Raw genomic sequence first — 22,347 nt, forward strand, 5'->3', positions numbered from 1 at the left:
TACCCACCCCTTGGTGCCAACTAAAGCTGAGAAAAAATTGTGCAAGCTCCTCATCAAAAACAGAGGTCTTGGGGACAGTGTTTGGCATAGTAGTCAGGAAGTCAGTTATAACACCACCTATGTCCCATGCCAGAGTATCTGGGTTTAACTAGCTTCCTGCTACTACAGACCCTGGGAGGCAGCAGTGCTGGTTTAAATAATTGTGTTCCTGCCAACCAGGTGGGAGACATGGATTGAGTTCCTGGCTCCCAGCTTCAGCTGGCTCGGCTCTGGCCATTGAGAAGTGAGTCAGAGGATGGGAAGTCTGTCCCTCAAATAAACTAATTTCTAAAAACCATGGATCTGCTCATTTAATGTGAAAATGTTTATGTTTCCGGACCTATCTCTCTCCCTCTAAAATAAAGTGAAAATTGTGAGTGTAAAATGCAATAGCCAGATTATGTACTTGTTGCTATTATCCAACATTTATTTCTTAAAAAAAAAAGATGTATTTTATTTATTTGAAAGGCAGAGTTACAGAAAGAGATCTTCTTTCTGTTGATTCACTCAAATGGACACAATGGCTAGAGCCAAAACCAGGACCAGGAGTTTCTTCAAGGTCTCCAACTTGGGTACAGGGAACCAAGGACTTGGGCCATCCTCTGCTGGATGGGAATGGAACAGCCAAAACTTGAATTGACACCCATATGGGATGTCAGTGTCACACACGGCAGCTTTACCTGCTATGCCACATGCTGGCCCCCAACATTATATACTACAGGGCAATGTGGCAAACTAGAGTGAAAGGTAGGTGCTTCACATTTCTTATCTCATTCTTGTTCATCTGCAAATGCTACTAATATATTTGAAATTTTCCTCATCCCTGTATTTCCATTTTTTCTTTCTCTTTAACTCTTCTCTGTTTCCAGCCCATCCTTTGCTCAACACAGCAAGCAAAGTTCTTTTTTGGTAAATATTGGTATTATTTTCATTTTATTTGAAAGGGGGGGGGGATAGAAAGAGAGAGAGAGTGTTGGGGTAGGCCAAAGCCAGGAGCCTGGAACTCAGTCCAGGTCTTCCACATGGATGGCAGGGACCCAATTACTTGAGCTATCACCCCTGCATTCCCAGGTTGTGCATCAGCAGGAAGCTGGAGGAACCAGAGAGGAACTGGCACTAGAACCAGGCACTCCATTATGGGATGCAGGCATTCTAAGTGGCATCTTAACTGTTTCACCAAATGCCTGCCTCAGCTAGCTCATTTCTACATGGACTTACCCCCAAAGCTTTAATCACACACATTTTATTACTTGAGTTTCTTTCAGGAAAATAATTTCATTCAATATCCTAGGTCATTCTGCTTTGAATCTATAAAAGGGTCTTCAGACACTTCACGGAAAAATGTGTATTATGAAAAAACTACTCATGGACTTGAAAAATTTTTAAATTTATTTATTTATTTGAAAGGCAGAGTTACAGAGAAAAAGGGTGAGAGAGAGAAAGAGAGAGAGAGAGAGAGAGAGAGAGAGAATGAGAATCTTCCATCTGTTGGTTCAACCCCCAAATGACCTCAATGGAGCTGGGGCAGATTGAAGCCAGGAGCCTGGAACTCTATCCCATTTGTGTGGCAAGGGTGCAACACTTGGGCCATCTTCTGCTGCTTTCCCAGGCATATTATCAGGGAGCTGGACTGGAAGTGGAGCAGCCAGGACTCCAACCAGCACCCATATGGGGTGCCAGCATCCCAGGTGAAGGTTTAACCCAACGTGCCACAATGCCAACACCTAGGATCTCAAAACCTGTTCACCAAAAATAAACTTTTAATTTCATTTTCTTCGATAGGTATTTCAGGCCAGTGAAATTCTTCTTAGTTTAACCACAGCAGCAATGTCACTGCATAAGGAAACAACCGGACTGAAGTTGAGAAGATTGGGCTTACTTCTATATTCTCATTCAACCTTTACCATAGCCTTAAAGTGAGTCATACTGACATCTCATTTTACAGATAGAGACCTAGGCACATTTTCTACTGCCAAAATTAGAAATTGGGAGAAGCTAAAATCCTGACTGAAGCAGTTTTCTAGGATTTAGATTCTTAACTAGACAACAGTGCCTCTCCATTTAGTTGATATTAAACTAGACAATATTAAACTAGACAATGCAGTAGAGTGCTCTACAAGGATACCAATCTGCTGGGGTCGGTGTTTGACCTAGTGGTTAAGACAGCAGCTGGGACACCGGAACCCCATATCACAGTTCAATTCATGCCTCTGGCTCCAGACTCCACCTTCTTTCTAATGCAAACCCTCAGAGGCAGTGATGATGGCACAAATAATTAGGTGTCTGCCACCTGTACAAGAGCCTTGGTTTGAGTTCCTGGCTCCCAGATGCAGCCTGACTCAGCCCTAGCCATTGTGAGCAGCATATATGGGAGTTCCCTCTATGTCTCTCTGCCTCTGACTTCTGGGTTCAGAAGTAAAGTGATGGTTAAATGTTTGGGAGAAGGCCTTTTGATCTATACTCCAAACAAAGAATTGAAAATTGGCAGCTGTAAATGTTCATAGAGAATATGACAATAGGCCAAAGCAGCCTCAACATGTCAGCACAAAAGCCACGGAAAATAAAACAGGAAATGTCATTCTTGTTGTATCCTGTTACATTGGAAACCTCTTTTGACAACACTGACAGACCACAGAATTGAAGCTCTAAGGAGAAAAGGAAACTTAAGATGACAAAGAACAAAATCTGCAGGCCTGTTTGCCCCCACAAAATGGTTGACTATCAATTCCACAAATAATGACAAAGTAAAAAGTCAGAAATCACACCCTCAGTTACAATCACAGATGGCTAATATCTTTGGGGTTTGACTAGCATGCATATGATCAAGAACACACTGTTGGGTCATGCTGGAATGCACGTGGCAGGGTTAACTCTCTTCCATCCTTTCCATCTCTGCCATTTTCTTGGTAGTATAAAGTGACAGTTTCCCCTGTTTACTCAAGTTTCAAAAGCAAACTCAGAAAGAGCTGTGCATGTTCCTTGCAAGCATGTTAAAATGGTTCTGGTTAGTGAATGACAAACTATATTGCTATGCACAGAACTGCTGGGGAACCGCTTTCATCGAATTCAAAATGGCACAGTTCATAAAGAGAAGGCTTAAGAGGTCACTCATCAATGCCTATTCTATGCCTGTTCTATCCCTTACCACTGAATTTTCAGGGGGAATTTAAAGTATATTGCTGAAGAATAATACCCACCCTCTGAAATATGTTCATAAATAGAGGGATCAACTAACCTTGAAAGCTTTGGAAAAACTAAATCTCTGTGAGAAATGTAGAAATGAATTCCTCAAATGCACACAGTCACACATGCACATGTACTCACAGGCACAAGCATGACTTAAGGGCAATCACCCTACAGAAGTGTAAAAGAACCTAAAGAACAGTATCTTGGTAATTAATTATTCTTAACAAATAATGGAAAGTACCATTCATATAGATGTCACAGCCATTTGTGTTAATTTACTCCATATGATTCTCAGTCCCAGAAGTCTCCAGTTTGCAGCCTTTATTGCCTCCACTCATTGGCTTTATCTGGAAGAGGTAAGGCTATTCCAGTGCTATAACTGATGTGGAATAGAAATTTCTGAAACATTCAAGGTCTAGTACTAGACCAAAACTAGTAATCTTTAATTCAGGAAGAGTTTTGGGGTTGTTTGTTTAAATGTTTTCTCAGCCTTTTACATATGAAAGCTTAAAAAAAGTACTACCTAAAATCTAAACAGCCAGATCTCCTTATAGTTCTAAGAGTTTTTCAATTCCAAGTCTTCCATCAGCACAGTCTCTCTGATTTACTTTCAAGTTTCTTTTTTTTTAAGTTTCTTTGTATTAAACCATTCAACTTCCTGCTACTTCTGTCCCTACCAAACTAGTCCAAACCTCCCTAGCTTTAAACTCTGTTATCCTCCATCATACTTAATGATGAAATCCAAATTCCTTATGAGAAATGCAAGATTCTGCATTCCCTGGTTCTTGTCTCCTCTGATCCTTTCTCCATCTCCCACTAAGCCTCAGCTATCAAGTAGGAAGTCAAGCCTACTCTTGTCCTTTGAAGCCTTTGCACTTACTGTCCTCTCTTCCTGGCATGCTCTGCTGATAGATTTCCACATGGCTGGCTTATTTTTGTCATTCAAGTGTTACTTTATCTATCTATCTATCTATCTATCTATCTATCTATCTATCTACCTACCTACCTACCTATTACCTATCTATTTATTTATTTGGCAAACACAAGTATCCCATCTGATGAATCACTTTCCAAATGTCCACAACATCTGGGGTTGGACCAGGCTAAAGCCAAAAGTCAGGAATGCAATTCAGGTGTTTGAATGGCAGGAACCCAATTACCAGTCATGACTGCTGCCTCCCAGGGTCTACTTTAGCAGGAAGATATACCCAGGAGCCAAATCCAGAGCCAGGTGTTGAACATAGGTACTCCAATGTAGGGCACAGGAATCCTAACCAGCATCATAACAACTAGGCTAACTATTCTCCCCAGATCTTAGTTTTAATATATACCTCTCAGAGATTTCATTTACAACCTAATCAAAGGCATCCATTCAGGCAATAAATATTTACCAAGTACCTAATCTGGGTCGGGCACTGGATTAGGCATTGGGGGTACAGCATGGAATTACATAGACTAAAAAGAGATTCAAATGTTTGCTGAATGAATGAATATACATCCTAAGCATCAGTCTCAAAAGTACAGAAGACTTCCCTGCATTAAGCCAGCAAGTATGACTTTTTTAGAGGTATTATTAAGCATTTCTAAAATTCTTGGAATGCTTAGTCACCATTGTAGTCTATCTGTCCTCTCTGGAAAATATCGTTTAAGAAATTCTTCTTGAAGGTGCACATAGCTGCAAATAGAGGCTGTGCCACCAGGTTCCAAGTTCTCTCAGTACACAGTCATGCATTACATACCAATGTTTGGTGAACAATAAACTACATATACAATGGTGGTCGCATAAGATTATAAGGGAGCTGAAAAGTTCTCATTACCTAGTGAACATATAGGTAAAGAAGAGACCAGAGGAAAAGAAACTATAATAGATAGAGAGAAAAAAAAGGATCCCCAAGAAAACTCAGATATGGGTTTAGCAGAAGAATTGCATACCTAAACTAGCTCCTTAAAAAGTTTGAAATCAGCTCTTTTATTTGCCAATTTAATTTCCTTTGAGTAAATTCCAAAGAGTGGGAAGGCTGGGTTCTATGCGAAGGTTATATTCAGGTTTCTGAGGAATCTCCAGACTGACTTCCATAGTGGCTTAACCAGTTTACATTCCCACCAACTGGGTTAGTGTCCCTTTTTCCCCACATCCTCGCCAGCATCTGTTGTTGGTAGATTTCTGAATGTGAGCCATTCTAACCTGGGTGAGGTGAAACCTCATTGTAGTTTTGATTTGCATTTCCCTGATGGCTAGTGATCCTGAACGCTTTTTCATGTGTCTGTTGGCCATTTGGATTTCTTCTTTTGAAAAATGTCTATTGAGGTCCTTGGCCCATCTCTTAAGTGGGCTGTTTGTTTTGTTGTTGTGGAGTTTCTTGATCTCTTTGTAGATTCTGGTTATCAACCCTTTATCTGTTGCATAGTTTGCAAATATTTATTCCCATTCTGTTGGTTGCCTCTTATTTTTCCTGACTGTTTCTTCTGCAGTACAGAAACTTCTCAATTTGATGTAATCCCAATTGTTAATTTTGGCTTTGACTGCCTGTGCCTCTGGGGTCTTTTCCAAGAAGTCTTTGACTGTGCCTATATCTTTCAGGGTTTCTCCAATGTTCTCTAGTAACTTGATGGTGTCAGGTCATAGATTTAGATCTTTAACCCATGTTGAGTGGATTACTCAGAAACCTGAATATAGCCCTACCACATGACCCAGCCATCCCGCTCCTTGGGATTTACCCAAAGGAAATTAAATTGGCAAATAAAGAAGCTGTCTGCACCTTAATGTTTATTGCAGCTCAATTCACAATAGCTAAGACCTGGAACCAACCCAAATGCCCATCAACAGTAGACTGGATAAAGAAATTATGGGACATGTACTCTATAGAATACTATACAGCAGTCAAAAACAATGAAATCCAGTCATTTGCAACAAGATGGAGGAATCTGGAAAACATCATGCTGAGTGAAATAAGCCAGTGCCAAAGGGACAAATATCATATGTTCTTCCTGATCGGTGACAACTAACTGAGCACCAAAAAGGAAACCTGTTGAAGTGAAATGGACGCTATGAGAAACAGTGACTCGATCAGCCCTTGTCCTGACTGTCGATGAACAACTTAATACTTTATCCCTTTTAGTATTTTTTTGTTCTACTTAATACTATTGGTTGAACTCTTTAATTAACACACAATTATTCTTAGATGTTCAAATTTAATTGAAAAGTGATCCCTGTTAAATATAAGAGTGGGAATAAGAAAGGGAGGAGATGCACAGTTTGGCACATGCTCAATTGGACTTGCCCCAAACAGTAGAGTTAGAAACGTGCCAGGGGATTCCAATCAATCCCATCAAGGTGGCATGTACCAATGCCATCTCACTAGTCAAAATGATCAGCTTCAGTTCACAATTGATCATAATGATAGGATTAAGAGTCAAAGAGAGCCGGCGCCGTGGCTCAATAGGCTAATCCTCCACCTTGCGGCGCCGGCACACCAGGTTCTAGTCCCGGTTGGGGCGCCGGATTCTGTCCCGGTTGCCCCTCTTCCAGGCCAGCTCTCTGCTATGGCCAGGGAGTGCAGTGGAGGATGGCCCAGGTGCTTGGGCCCTGCACCCCATGGGAGACCAGGAAAAGCACCTGGCTCCTGGCTCCTGCCAGGATCAGCGCGGTGCGCCGGCTGCAGCGGCGGCCATTGGAGGGTGAACCCACGGCAAAGGAAGACCTTTCTCTCTGTCTCTCTCTCTCACTGTCCACTCTGCCTGTCAAAAAAAAAAAAAAAAAAAAAAAGAGTCAAAGGGATCACATAAACATGACTAGTGTCTGCTAATACTAACTGATAGAATTAAAAAGGGAGAGAACGATCCAACATGGGAATCAGGATACCCAGCAGACCCATAGAATGGCAGATGTCCTAAACAGCACTCTGGCCTCAGAATCAGCCCTTAAGGCACTTGGATCTGGCTGAAGAGAACATGAGAGTATTTTAGGCACGGAAAGCCAAGACACTCTGGCAAAACAAAAACAAAAACAAACAAACAAAAAAACCACCTAAATGAAAGATCTCTGCAAGTGAGATCCCAGCAGAAAGAACAAGCCATCAAAGAAGGAGGTACCTTTCTCTGAAGGGAGGAGAGAACTTCCACTTTCACTATGACCTTGTCTGAATAAGATCGGAGTTGGCGAACTCAGCCTTGGCAACTCATGACAAGAGCCTAGGGTGATTACTGATGCCATAAACAAGAGTGTCAATTGTTAAATCAACAACAGGAGTCACTGTGCACTTACTCCCCATGTAGGATTTCTGTCCTTAATGTGTTGTTCAATGTAAATTAATGCTATAACTAGTACTCAAAGAGTACTTTACACTTTGTATTTCTGTGTGGGTGCAAACTGTTGAAATCTTTACTTAGTATATACTAAATTGATCTTCTGTATATAAAGAGAATTGAAAATGAATCTTGATGTGAATGGAATAGGAGAGGGAGCAGGAGATGGGAGAGTTGTGGGAGGGAGGGAAGTTATGGGGGAAAAAGTCACTGTAATCCAAAAGCTGTACTTTGGAAATTATTTTTTTTAACTTTTATTTAATAAACATAAAAGAGAAATGAGAAGACAAAAAAAAGTTTGAAATCATGGACCCCAGCATCAAAACGTTTTTACTAATAGAGAGGAATGTTGTTGGTGCACTATCTGCTTAAAAGAAAATCCAGGATGAAAAAAGAAGTAAACCAAGAAAAGTACCAAGGACATGCTTCAAAAAAGAGTGACTTCTCCTCAAGAAATCATTTAGTCAGGTCCTTCAGGAAGTGTTCAGAAGCAGGTGTTATTATCAGAGGGATAACAGCTCCATGTGTGGTATTGCTCTAAAGACCCTCCCATGGAACTAGATGCAGAAGTGGAAGAGAGTGATGGGGATGATTTTGACCCTCTGTAGGCCTAGCTTAAATTGTGTTTATATCTTAGTTTTTTGTTAAAAAAAAAGCTTAAAATACACAATATAAAATTTAAAAAATAAGAAAAAACATATAGTATCGCTCCCCCATTTGCAGAGGAACGACACAGGACCCTGCACTGTTCTTCTGTCTGCTCGGCCCTCCCCGGGTTTGCTGCTGGTTCTTCCTGGGTTGGCTACTGTCCCTTCCACCTCCGTGGAAGGGCGGTTCCCCCTGCCACATTCCCCACTTCCGCGGGGGAGTGGCACACCGCCGGCCGGCTCCCTCGGGGGCTGCTCAGATGTTATCCGGATGTTCCCCTTAGATGTTCCTGGTGCATGTTGTCTCTCTCCTCCTTTATAGTCCTCTTCCACCAATCCCAACTCTGCTACCCACACGCCGAGCACACTGCTCTCCTCCAATCAGGAGCAGGATCAGCTCCTGCAGCTCAAATTGGCGAGAGGCAGCTGTGTAGAAGTTGTTTACTCCTCTCCCAGCGCCATATTGTGGGAGAGCAGATGCGTAGAATAAGTCTTAATTCCAGTAACTTAGTCTAGTCCGAGTTGCTCCCCACAATATAGCATAAGGATATAAAGAAAAATATTTTGTATGACTGTACAGTATGCTTATATTTAAGTTAAATATTACAAGTCAAAAAGTTTAAAAAGTTATATTTACAATACAAAAATATCGTCAGCTGAGATTAATTCATTAATTGATGACAATAACTGTTTTTATAAAGTTAGCCTACGTGTAGAGTATTTATAAAGTCAGTAGTGATGTTCAGTAATATCCTAGGCCTTCACATACACTCTCCATTCACTCACTCACTCACTCACCCACAGCAACTTCCAGTCTTGCAAACTGTATTCATGGTAAGTGTCCTATACAAGGGTGCCATTTTTTATCTTTCATGTTGTATTTTTACTGCACCTTTTCCATGTTTACATAAACAAATACTTACCATATTTTAGAGTTGCCAACAGTGTTCAGCACAGTAACAGCTGTGCAGTTGAGCAGTCCAGAAGTCAAAGACTGTACCACATGGTCTAAATGTGTAGTAGGCTACATCACCTAGGTTTGTATTAGTACAGGTTATAATGGTCGTGCAACAAAAATATTGTTTAATGATGCATTTCTTAAGATGCATGTCCATGGTTAAGTGACACATCAGTGTAATCTGATGTCAGATATTCCCTTGGAAGAAATCTCTGAGTCCTGTAGAACATCAACAGCCTATTGGCATGCTAGTCCATTACATAATATGTCTCTGTTCTGCACAAGTCAAGACAGACTTAGATCACATGAAATTAGAAGTCTTCAAGCTTAGCACACTTACTTTGTGGACACCATTTGTCTTCTGCCCATCTATTGCAGTTATAATTATCTCCTGCATTTTCACAGGTAAAACACTTGAAGCTGTTTGGAAATGGTGTAGCTTTAGAGAAAAATGCAAAGTAGAAAAGGAAGTTTAAAAGAGACAAAAATTTCAAATATCAAATATGGTACAAAATTAAGAACATAAACTAGGTGAACTTACGAACCATCAGCTTTAGAATTTCTGTTTCTAGAGAGCTAAACCTCCCCATCAAGCTTTTGGGCACTTCTTTTATTCCCTTGCCTTTAAGTAGTTTTTCTATGAATTTTCATGATGACACAATGAAAATGATTCCACAAGCCACTTTGAAAAATTAGGCATTATTTTACTACAAATTGGGGATAAGCAAGGGTTGAAAGGATGGACAAGGGTGTCAGAGGTATTGGAACCCATAATTTGATCTGTATGTCATCTCCAAAAATAAGGTCAGGATTAACCTGAGTTTGAATTCTGTCTTTACCACTAATTTGTGTGTGATTTTTAACTTCTAAGATAAAACAGTATTTCTAATAATGATGCAGATGTCCCCAACTCGCAGAGGTATAGTGATGGGAAATTGTGAGTAAAATAACTAATGGAGTCCCTGGCACATCAAATCATGCTGGTTCCCACCCCCATGCACTTCCATTGCAGCTACATTTAACATTTAACAAGTAATCCCCTCTAATGTACACCAATGATCACAACATTAAATCTGGACCAGGAATTAACATTTAATACAAGTAGAAAAATGATAGTAATTATTAAGCCCAAAAACTCAGGCCAGAGTATCATAGAAAAGAAAAATTCTGGATTGCTGGCAGCACAGCCTGGATTGAGAGCAACTTGTATGTTTCTTTTTATCTTTTCTTTTTCTTTCTTTTTTTTTTTTTTTGACTTCTATCTTGTTATTTTAATGGGCAAGAAGAAAAAATAAAATAATTTGACATATCTGTAAAGACTAGGTTATAGGGCTCTACGTAAACCTCCCAATTTATGGGAGTGAAACAGACAAACATGACAGTGAAATTCAAACCATGTTAGCACAAAACCAGAAGCTGGGGTGCAAATGAGGAAACAGTGGGTATGTCAGATACAAGGCATGATATGTATTAACTGCATAAATGAGGAAAATATCAACAACTGAGATTCAGAGGGCATGAAACTAAATATCGTTGAATATATTTCAGTTTTTCCTATGCAGAGAAGTACACTAGTTAGCTAAGTTTATAAAATGACTTCATTAATCAGTTTGAAAATATTGAGTCAGTGCTGCCAGGTTAACAGTTAAAAAGTCTAAACTGGCACAACATTTTTGACTGAGTAATTCTAATTCCAGGAAATCTATACTAAGATCATTATCCAACCGAAAAAAATGAATTTTAAAAGCTTTTCAATGAAATGTTGTTTAACTTGCATATGAGTTTTTTCTTTTTAAAATTTTATTTATTATCTGAGAGGTACAGAAAAATAGTTTCCATTACTAGTTCACTCCTCAAATGTCACAATGGTCACAATGGTCAAAGGTCAGGGGTCGGCCAGGTCTCACCCTCAGCTGTGTATCAAGAAAATTTTACGAAGAAGAAGGTGGGGATGGGGCCGGCGCAGTGCACAGTGGGTTAAAGCCCTGGCCTGCAGTGCCAGCATCCCATATGGGCACTAACTCTGGTCCTGGACGCTCTATTTCCCATCCAGCTCTCAGCTATGCCCTGGGGAAGCAGTAGAAGGTGGCCCAACTCCTTGGACCCCTGCACCCGCGTGGAACACCCTGAGGAAGCTCCTGACTCCTGGCTTCAGATCGGCACAGCTCGGGCCATTGTGGCCAATTGGGGAGTGAACCAGCAGATGGAAGACCTCTCTCTGTCTCTGTCTCTACCTCTCTCTGTAACTCTGTCTTTCAAATAAATAAAATAAATCATTTTTTTAAAAAAAGAAGTGAAGGTGGGAGGAAGAAGAGAAGAGCTATTCCCTCTTTCAGTCTCCCATCTACTGAACCTCTGGAGAAGATATTTGGGGAAATGTAGTGTGTTTTTTTTGTTTTTTGGGTTTTTTTGTTTTGTTTTGTTTTTGTTGTTGTTTTGTTTTGTTTTGTTTTTTTGACAGGCAGAGTGGACAGTGAGAGAGAGAGACAGAGAGAAAGGTCTTCCTTTGCCGTTGGTTCACCCTCCAATGGCCGCTGTGGCTGGCGCACTGCGGCTGGCGCACTGCGCTGATCCGATGGCAGGAGCCAGGTGCTTCTCCTGGTCTCCCATGGGGTGCAGGGCCCAAGCACTTGGGCCATCCTCCACTGCACTCCCGGGCCACAGCAGAGAGCTGGCCTGGAAGAGGGGCAACCGGGACAGAATCCGGTGCCCCGACCGGGACTAGAACCCGGTGTGCCAGCGCCGCAAGGAGGAGGATTAGCCTAGTGAGCCGCGGCGCCAGCCAGAAATGTAGTTTTAAAACCTTTTTTCGGCCAGCACCGTGGCTCACTAGGCTAATCCTCCACCTGCAGTGCTGGCACCCCGGTTCTAGTCCCGGTTGGGGCGTCAGATTCTGTCCCGGTTACTTCTCTTCCAGTCCAGCTCTCTGCTGTGGTCTGGGAGTGCAGTGGAGGATGGCCCAGGTCCTTGGGCCTGCACCTGCATGGGAGACCAGGAGGAAGCACCTGGCTCCTGGCTTCGAATTGGCACAGTGTGCTGGCTGCAATGCACCGGCCTTAGTGGCCACTTGGGGGATGAACCAATGGAAAAAGGAAGACCTTTATCTCTCTCTCTCTCTCTCTCACTGTCTAACTCTGCCTGTCAAAAAAAAAAAACTTTTTTCATGATTCTTATACTATTTCACCTGTGGGAACTACAGACATTCACAAGCATACCAAATAACTTTTTACTTATAAGAATCTCTTTCTAATAAAGCATATGAGAGAAGTTTTACTTGTCTGAAAACAAAGAAGGGGTTATGATAAATGCATATAAACACATGAAGATATTTTAAAGAATGTGTGGACAAACAGAATTAAAAGGTAAATTTCTTTTGGTGCAAAACAAATTGAAATCCATTCATACAAGGAGTCCCTTAAAAGTTCATGGAAACGCAGATTATGAAAAATCTATATGCATGAATTTCAAAAATTTTTGTACCAAAATAACTTATCTTTCTAATTCTGCTTGTCCATGACGTTTTGAAGTACTCAAAATGTATATAAATTGTGCTAATATATATTATCTTGTAGACAATATTCATTAATATTTGTCTGTTTCTAAACTATTAGTGACAAAGTAGAGTTTTATATAACTTTTGGTAATGATGATTATACATAATAATCATGAAAATCCAGCTAATATTTCTCTCCACATTAAAGATAATCATCTGTTTTCAAAGATATCAATGCCCATTGGAAAGACTGAGTGTATCATTTAATGTAGAAAACTCCTACAGCTGATGCCCTTCTTTGACAAAGAGATCAACGAAGATCACTGAAGATCCTCTGTTGAAGCCATGATTAGCAGTAGTGCTCAAAAGAGTTTTCTTTAAAACAAGAACTCCTTTAAAACTTTACCAGGAAACCAAAAAGATTTCTTTCTCCAGACCTATACCCACAGAGGTAATAAACACTGTCGGGTTTATTCTTGGCATAAACCAAACATTCTAGAAAAAGGCAAAGCTACAGTAGACAGGAAAGGGACGTTCAGATGGACACCTGGTCCCACAGCCATGAAGGAGGATGGCAGGCACTACTTACGGTCAACAGGAGGCCTCACATTATAGAAGTTGATGTTCTTGGCAAACACCCCATGTTCTGAGAGGGTAAAGACCTGGACAACAGCTACAGCCAGAGCGTGGCACAGGAGCAGCATCCTGACCTTGTGTCCTGAACAGGCCAAACCCATATATCTACAAGAAAAAGACAGTCTGCTACAGTTTATTTGTTTTATACATCAGCACCATTATGTTTTGCTCCTCTTTGGAAAGCTCAATTATTCAAATAGATTCAACTACCATTGTGCAGGACAAGCACCTGTAAGCAAATTGCATTCGTTTTACTCAGATGAAAGTTAAGTAATTACTGCTTTTGCACTAGCCAGAGAGATTTAGCAGGACGGCAAGTGGCCTTTCATGCTCAGGAAGAAAAAGTAGCCAGTACTGCCCTGGCTGCACCTCCCTCAATTTCTCTGTGCTGGGGTGAGCTGGTTGACATCATATTGAATCACTTATCTCTTAAACCAATGGTAGTTCCACATCATGCATGATCACCTGGCCCACCTATCTGTCAAATCCACTCCCTATTAAACACTTATGTTTGATAAATTTTGCAAGTATGTCAAGATGTGGAAGAAACAATAAAAGTGGGTCAGTGTGCAAACAGACAATGAATCTGAGAAACAAAATTTCTGCTGGACCCCAGAGCACATAAACACTGAGAACAGAAACAAAAGCCTCTGTGAGGGGCTAGCATTGTCGGTAAAGCCACTGCCTGCAACATCAGAATCCCAAATGGGTGCCAGCTCCTATCCTGGCTGCCCTACTTCCAATCCAGCTCCCTGCTAATGGCCTGAGAAAAGCAGCAGAAGTTGGGCCAAGTACCCGGACGCCTGCCACACATGTGGGAGACCCAGAGGAGGCTCATGGATTCGGTCTGGCCCAGGGCTGGCCATTGCAGACATTTAGGGAGTGAGCCAGTCTATGGAAGATCTCCTTCTCTATGTCTCTCCCTCTCTCTCTGTAACTCTGGATTTCAAATAAATACAAAATCTTTTTTTAAAAAAAGAATCACTGTGAAATGCCAGCCCCACTTGCTCCTGGCATAATGGATGCAAAGAGAATATGGTAGGAGATTCTAGAAGAAACAGAATACAGGTTGTTTGAAAAAGCTGAAAATCATATACAGGATAACTTGAAAAAGTTCATGGAAAATGGAATTAAAGACAAGTTTATTTTGGTGCAAAGAATTTTGAAATCCATCCGTAGTTTTTTCGTAATATTCATCTACATGAACTTTATGAAGGCTCCTTGTATGCATGGATTGCAAATGTTTTTGCACCAATAAAACCCTTTATATTTTTTAAAAGATTAATTTAATTTATTTGAAAGACAGAGTTACAGAGAGAGGTAGAGACAGAGAGAGAGGTCTTCCATCCACTGGTTCACTCCCCAGATGGCCCCAACGGCCAGAGCTGTGCTGATCCAACACCAGGAGCTTCTTCCGGGTCTCCTATGTGGGTGCAGGGGCCCAAGCACTTGGGCCATCTTCTACTGCCCTCCTTGGCCACAGCAGAGAGCTGGATTGGAAGAGGAGCAGCAGGGACTAGAACGAGCGCCCATATAGGATGTTGGCACTTCAGGCCAGGGCATTAACCCCCTGCGCCACAGCGCTGGCCCCCAAACCCTTAATTTTTAATTAGATTCTCCATAAACTTTTTGAACCACTCTCATAATGTTGGTCCTGCTCTACAAATAATGCTCACTGTTTTCATAGACTTAAAGTGGGCAGGACTGAAAAGCAACGAAACAACAGATAAAGAGTGTGGAGTAAAACAGCATCTTAAGCCTTAGAGATTCTACTTTCCAGAAACAGACCTGGTAGTAGGAAAATCTACATCACCACTAACAGGTTCTTTGACAAGGAAGAGATGTGAGCAGCAGAAAGTGTATGTAACAGAGTCCAGAGATTTTGGTTCAAGAACTGGTGCTGTTTAATAGATGCCTGATCTTCAGCAAGTTTTTTAACCTCCATTAACCTCAATTTCCTCTACTGTAAAGTGGCTTAATAACACTCACAGCACCCACTAACTTGGGTAATTGTGAGCACCAGATACAGGCTCAGATAGGATCACATAAGAGTGTATACATAAAAGTGCTTATAATAAAATTTTGGTGAAAATGCTGCAGTATTATAGTTCAGTAATATTGGATGAACTCATTTTATTTTGCTGAATCAATTGATCTCTGTAGGATTTTTTTTTAATTTGATCCCTGAAGGTAAGGCAGTCTTTCATAGAGGGACAATGTGTTTGAAGCCAATGTAACAATGTGTGAGTTCTAGGATTTTGCTTTCCCCACTGTGAATACATGGGTTTTGCATGTGTGACTAATAACTATGGAAATGGAACTGAATATTAGATAAATGTACCCACAACATTACATGATCCTTATAAACTGCTTTTTTCAATGATGGGGCTGAGTCTCTAAGGAAGCACTCAGATTGAAGGGAAAAAGCAAACAGAAATCTAGTGAGTATGTTTCAAAAACAATAGTGCTAAACTTATACATTCTATTTCAGTTCAGTACAAAATCAGATCTAGTGAGGTAAAAAATACACATAATTCTTTCCTTGTTCACTTGGGAAGCCAAATCACTTCAGAAGCCAAAATTGACTTTTCAACTACCAGATTTCCAAACTCTATTCTTAATACTCTTTCTTTAGAGAACTAGATGCAACTTCTACCTCCCCATTCATTCCTCTAAGTTGCTGTGTTTCACAGTCATTATAAATCTGTCACCACATAATAGATCTCTCTTCTACACAGTGGAGATGGTTTGAGTGGAAGAGCCTACTCCTGCTTTCAGAAACCCCGGATTGAGTGTGTCAATAGCACTGCACAAATATTCTTATATGGAAATGAATGATGCCTAAATAATATCTATGTCAGCAATATACTGGTCCATATTCAAATCCCTTTTATTCCACTAAGCAGTCATAGGACCTTTGACAAGTTGCTGAAACTCCTCATGCTGCAGCTTCCCCATCTGTAGGACAAGCATGAAAACAGCACTTAGCCCAGGGCTTTGAAGTGAGGATAGAATGATACAACGCATACGGGACACTCAGCTGAGTGCTGGACACATGGTTAAAGCTACATTTATCGAGCATATTCCATTTGATTGTAAATAACATTGGTCCAAATACATGCTTTCAAACCTTCTATTTGTGAAGCTTGATGCCAGTTCCTTAACTTCCCTGTAACACAATTTTTACATCCATAAAACGAGAGTAATAATAATTTTTAATTCATAGGGCTATGGGAATTAAATTAATGCATGTAAAGCACTTGGACTATCTAACTGGCTGGGTGCCCAGAATTTTGCTAATTCTTACTAGAGAATCATTCACTATTATGAAATATTTCGCAGTTCAGAATCACAAGTTTAAATCCCTGGTTTTCCTCATGTACTATCAGTGTGTGACAAAAGCCCATTCATTCATTCAATAGACCATAATTGACATGCGGTATGTAGCAGATGCTATCACTGACTCCCACACAAGGGCTTTTCTCTCGTGCAAATTACATTTCAGAGGAAAAAGGTGGGCAATATACATGGAAAAATATAATGCCAGTCCTAAATTCCATGAAGGAAATACAAGGAGGTATGTGGAGTGAGCAGGAGGTGATGCATATGTATACTGTGGCTCTAGTGTATCTAAGAAGGTGTCATTTGAACAGTAAATTGAAGGATGCCAGGAAATCAAAGGAAAAGCCACCAAAGATCTAAGCTGAAAAGGCTCTTGCTTCCTAAGGGGTCTCCAAAGGTAGTTAGAGCAGCTGGAACTGCAGAGAGGAGGACCTTAGCCAGGCACTCACTGGGGCCAGATTACACATGGGCTTACAGACCAGGGTAAAGATTTTGGATCTAGCAAAGTGAAAAAGTTGTTTAATTTTACATTACCTAAATATGAAAAAAACACCAGGTATGCCCTGCCTCATTCTTAGTTTTATTTCTAGCTCCTAGAATAAAGTAATGGAAATGACAGTGAATATAGGGGGCTATGGAATTCAGATATGCCACAAATGTCCCTCTGAATGGATAAGCGAATGGAAGACAACTTGAAAAACTGAATCAGCGGGCCAGCACCACGGCTCAACAGGCTAATCCTCCGCCTAGCGGCGCTGGCACACCAGGTTCTAGTCCCGGTCGGGGTGCCGGATTCTGTCCCGGTTGTCCCTCTTCCAGGCCAGCTCTCTGCTGTGGCCAGGGAGTGCAGTGGAGGATGGCCTAAGTCCTTGGGCCCTGCACCCCATGGGGGACCTCAGCGCGCTGGCCGCGGCGGCCATTGGAGGGTGAACCAACAGCAAAGGAAGACCTTTCTCTCTCTCTTTCTCTCTCACTATCCACTCTGCCTGTAAAAAAAAAAAAAAAACTGAATCAGCAACAAACTGGGGATGAGACTTCTTTTTTGGTTTCTCCATCCCTCAAAACTGTAGGACTACAGTATCATTGTCGCTGCACAATTGAGAAAATTGAGGTTCAGAGGCAATATGAGCAAAGATCCTGGCTCACTGCTCAGATCATAGTACCACCCCCTCCCCAATAAACAATTTCTAAATAGCACATCTGGCCAGGTAAACTTGAAAACTAGTGAGAAGATAACCAGGAGAATATTGCTTCCATTTGGACAACATGTATTTTCATTTTAAGTTTAAAATAGCATATCTTTATTTTATCAGAATTCTCCAAAATTGCAAAGATTTTACCTGACAAATGAGGAAAGCACCAAATAAAAATATCTCCTGTTTCCAGAGCATGCTTTATAATCTATTACCATATACTGCTTCTCCCCAGCGCCTGTATCTATCTATATCTAGTGTGTGCATTTCTGTTAACATGACTATTTTATTTTTCACAACCAAAAGACATTAGGATAATGAAAAAAGCAAATGACTGACTATCCTATCTGAGAGTTGTTTTACATTTGGAATCATTTCACGGAGACTCTGAACTAAAAATTATCTGCTGAGACTTTGCTGACTAGGCTTTCATTGCTGCAGAACAAGGTTACAGTAGAGCTTCTATTTTACTCCAGATGGGAAAAAATCTTTCATGTGAGTTAGACTAAACCATTCAGGTCATTTTCTCCAAGGCCATCACATAGAGCAGTGTTACTTTCTCATATGGGAGGAGGAGTGACCCATAAGCTGCTTAAGGTCATTTGCAAAATCAGATGTCTAGACATATTTTCCCTGTGGGTAGAGTATTTCAAAGGAATGTGAAACTCACACTAGTGGTTAAGAATGGCTGCTTGCTGATGCAGGACACAGTTCCTAATGGTTCAACTTCTGGTGGCTTAGACACTAATGTTGACACTAAGGCTTATGGTCCCAGCTCCTCATATTCAAGCGTAGCTCAAGACATTGTCCCCATTCAGTGCTTATTATCTTTATTCATCTTTCCCAGATTGCAGAAATCCCTCACCTGTTGTGCTGGGTCTTCATCATGTTTTATGAATCCTGTTTTGGAAATACATTAGCACCTGCTCCAGAGGGAAGGCCGTGGAAGCCGTGGGGTTCTTGTCTTCACACAACAAAGAGTTCAGGTATGAGACAGAGAGCAGAGTGATAGGCTTTACTGGGGATAGGGCATCTGTCAGAATGGAAGGGACAGACAGAGCGCGCAGAGTCGCTCAGCGAGAGCGAGGTTTCATGGGTGAATGGAGAGAATACACCTGGCCAGGCCATGGGGGCAGCTCAGCAGAGAGGCAGAAGGCGGAGTGTGCAGTCTTGCTTGGACTCCTTAGGTTTTTAAGGGAGTCTGTTTACCCACCTCCCCCTCTCCTCCAGGACAAAGGATGGAGAGTCCTGGCAGAGGGGTTTGTTGGGTGAAAATTAGCAAATTCCTCCCCACATTTGCTTTTTGCTTTTTGGATTAGAACCAGCACCTTTATTAGTGAATAAGGCAAGGGTTGTGGGCAATAAGGAGTCAGGCAGGCTACCCAAAGAAGGCAAAGAAACAACTGATTCAAATGGAGATTTGAAAAAGAAGAGACTGAAGAGAGGTGGTAAACACTGGCATTTCTTGCACAATTGCTAAAAATGAGTCAGCAAGCACACAGCCAACTTCAACTGCCAACAAGAGAAATGAAATAGATAATTTAAGGGAGGGAGCTCCACTAAGTCCAGCAGGCCTATCAACACTCACATTCACACCCTCCTGCAAGCACCACTTATCTGCAGTAAGATAATGTAATGACAATCCTTAATAGGCCTGCTTTCCCTCGTAAAAGAATACAAGGCAGAGTGGAAATTCAAAGAGAATGAATGGAACAGAAGAAAATTCTCCTATCAGTTAGGCACATTTGCCAGAAAGGCATCCACACCAAGGGCTGTGCTACTTGCTCCTGGCTATTAGGCCAGGTTGCCAATGGGAGCTATTCTGGTTCCCATTACATTTAGGAAGAGTGCTTGTGGAATTTAAGTTGAACCTGCATCCTAGCTCTCATGTTAGTGGGGAAACTGTGGTTTCCCTTCCCTGCTTTCCATGTGCATTGAGAGATCAGTTCCTACCTTCTCCTACATACTCTGTATTTCTGAGACACGGAGTGTCTCTTGTTCCTCTCAAGCTTAAATATGAATTCTTTTTATTTTAAATATGTTCAATCTAGCATTCTGTGTGCCTAAAGCAGAAAACAAGAAAAAAATTAAGCTTTTGACCCACAGATCATTTTCATCTGAAAATATAAAGTCTCTATGGAGCCCCATAGACTTTATTCTTAGATAGACAGTACAGAGACAAAATAGAAAACAGTAACCACAACTCAGCCTTCATCACTGCTTGTTGAAATCTTGTCAGTGGCATTGATATTAGAATTTGGCCCCCTAAAATATATACGATTTGTGTCCCTTTAAAGTTCTCCAAAAGTGTCATCTTGGGTGCCACATATGTTATCGGAATTTGGGGTGCCATATGATATCACCGTATGCTTATTAATAAGTTCCCAATATTAATAAGTGTTACAGAAATCTTAGGTGTTTTCTTTCAAACTCTCCTCCCCTTCCTTTCACTTCTTTAGATGCCATTAGCAGGGGAATGAAGATCAGATCAAGAGATAGAATTATCCAACTCCTTTCCATAATAGCTGGACAGAATCTGGTAAACAGTATTGAGTTCTACACATTAAATTAATTTTGAAAAATTATTTATTTGTTTACTTATTTATATCAAGGAAATAGAATGCTCTCATCCACTGGTCTACTTTCCAAATCCCTACAACAGTTGGGACTAGGCCATTCCGAACCCAGGCACTGTGAACTCAGTCTAGGTCTCCTACAAGACACAATTACTTGAGCCATCATCACTGCCTTAGCAGTGCATTAGCAGGAAGCTGGAATCAGGAGCCAAAGATGGGCATCAAACCCAGGCGCTCCACTATGGGATGCAGGCATGTCAACAGGAATCTTAACTACTAGGCCAAAAGCCTGCCCTGTGCATTAATTTTTTAAGAGTTACTCAGAAGTTCTCTCTTTTGTCACCAAGAAAAAAGTTGGAATAAGTGACTGCCAAGGTCCCTTCCACTATACTATGGTTTTTTTCCTAATTTTATTTATTTACATGAAGAGAGCAGATTTCCTATATTTCATATATACAGCTTTAAGAACATACTTCCTACCCTACCTTTCCTCACTCCCACCCTCCCTCCTTCTTCCTTACTTTTCTCAATGACATACTTTCAATTTACTTCATAATAACAAGCTTAATCTTCTACTAATTAAAGAATTCAACAAGTAGTATGTAGAAAAACCACTGTTCCTCAGGAGTATAGACAAGGGATATAAATAATAATCAAATATCAAAATGCTGATTTCACCTAATACAGTGTTGGTGAGAATGTAAACTAGTACAACCATTATGGAAGACAATATGGAGACAGAAATCTGAAAACAGATATACTATATGACTCAGCCATTCCACTCCTTGGAATTTACCCAAAGGAAATGAAATCAGCATATGAAAGTGTTATCTGTACTTCTGTGTTTACCGTAGCTCAATTCATAATAAGCCAGTCCCAAAAAGACAAATAGCATATATTTTCTCTAATTTGTGGTAACTAGTATATAGAGAACAAAAGTACATAATACATATTCCATGATGTTTATGGAAAGAGATTAGCAAAGAATTCCTATGATGACAGAAAGTATCATAAATATAATACAGTGTTTCCATAATCTTTCAGATCCCTACTGCAAAGCTTTAAAGAAAATATCACTATGTTCTTGAATCTGTATATATGAAATATGTGAAATTTATATATGTATATATTTTTTATTTATTTGACAGGTAGAGTTAGACAGTGAGAGAGAGAGAGAGAGAGAGAGAGAGACAGAGAGAAAGGTCTTCCTTTCGCTGGTTCACCCACAAATGGGTGCTACGGCCGGCGCTGCGCCGATCTGAAGCCAGGAGCCAGGTGCTTCCTCCTGGTCTCCCATGTGGGTGCAGGCGCCCAAGCACTTGGGCCATCCTCCACTGCCTTCCCGGGACACAGCAGAGAACTGGACTGGAAGAGGAGCAGACGGGACTAGGACCCAGTGCCCATATGGGATGTCGGCACCGCAGGCAGAGGATTAGCCAAGTGAGCCACGGCACTGCCCTGAGATTTATATATCTTTAATAAAATTTTAAAAAATCTTATCAAAGACATGATCAAAAACTCACAAAAATGATTATTTCATTTCTAAACATAAAGCTGTTCATTTTACAATGCCAAACACATAAGTTTTTCCCTACCACATGCAACCCAATCAAAGGTAATGCCAAAAACAGCTCTGCTGTTAAAATAATCTCATTATGCAAATCTATTTTAAATCTAATCATGAATTAATACAAGGCTGATAAGTGTGTAATTTGATAGAGAAATTGTCTAATCAATTTTAAAAACATCTTTCTAAACGTGATTCACATTTTAAGAAAAAGCTAAAAGACACTTCAAAGTAATAGTTTTTAGCTGCATTTTTTGGCAGATACAATTTCACATCATTTTTTAAAAGGCTTTCATGCCACCAAAGAGTAAGATGGTAAGAAGTACACATACACAGGACTTAAAAAGCTTGGACATTCAGAAATTAGAACCCGGGCCCTCATTAGAAAGAATCAAGATTGATTTG

At 40.7% G+C, this 22,347-nt stretch overlaps 1 protein-coding gene across 19 annotated transcripts in view; it reads right to left on the minus strand.

The window, feature by feature from the left end:
- The window catches only part of LYPD6B (LY6/PLAUR domain containing 6B), a 241,649-nt gene that overhangs the window by 2,344 nt on the left and 216,958 nt on the right, over nucleotides 1–22,347 (minus strand). For 18 of the 19 annotated variants that reach the window (XM_008258571.4, XM_017342840.3, XM_051848710.2 and 15 more), the window contains 2 exons: nucleotides 13,218–13,369; nucleotides 9,476–9,574 (listed from right to left, as the gene is read on the minus strand). In XM_008258571.4, the coding sequence (XP_008256793.2) occupies nucleotides 9,476–9,574; nucleotides 13,218–13,365 (247 nt within the window). In that variant the 5' untranslated portion in view covers nucleotides 13,366–13,369. Of the gene's footprint in view, nucleotides 1–9,475; nucleotides 9,575–13,217; nucleotides 13,370–18,664; nucleotides 18,685–22,347 lie in introns of those variants that run through there. The other variant, XM_070070938.1, reaches the window with a different exon arrangement.

This window comes from Oryctolagus cuniculus, chromosome 3 (genome assembly GCF_964237555.1).
Source record: "Oryctolagus cuniculus chromosome 3, mOryCun1.1, whole genome shotgun sequence".
In the NCBI taxonomy this organism is placed as follows: domain Eukaryota; kingdom Metazoa; phylum Chordata; class Mammalia; order Lagomorpha; family Leporidae; genus Oryctolagus; species Oryctolagus cuniculus.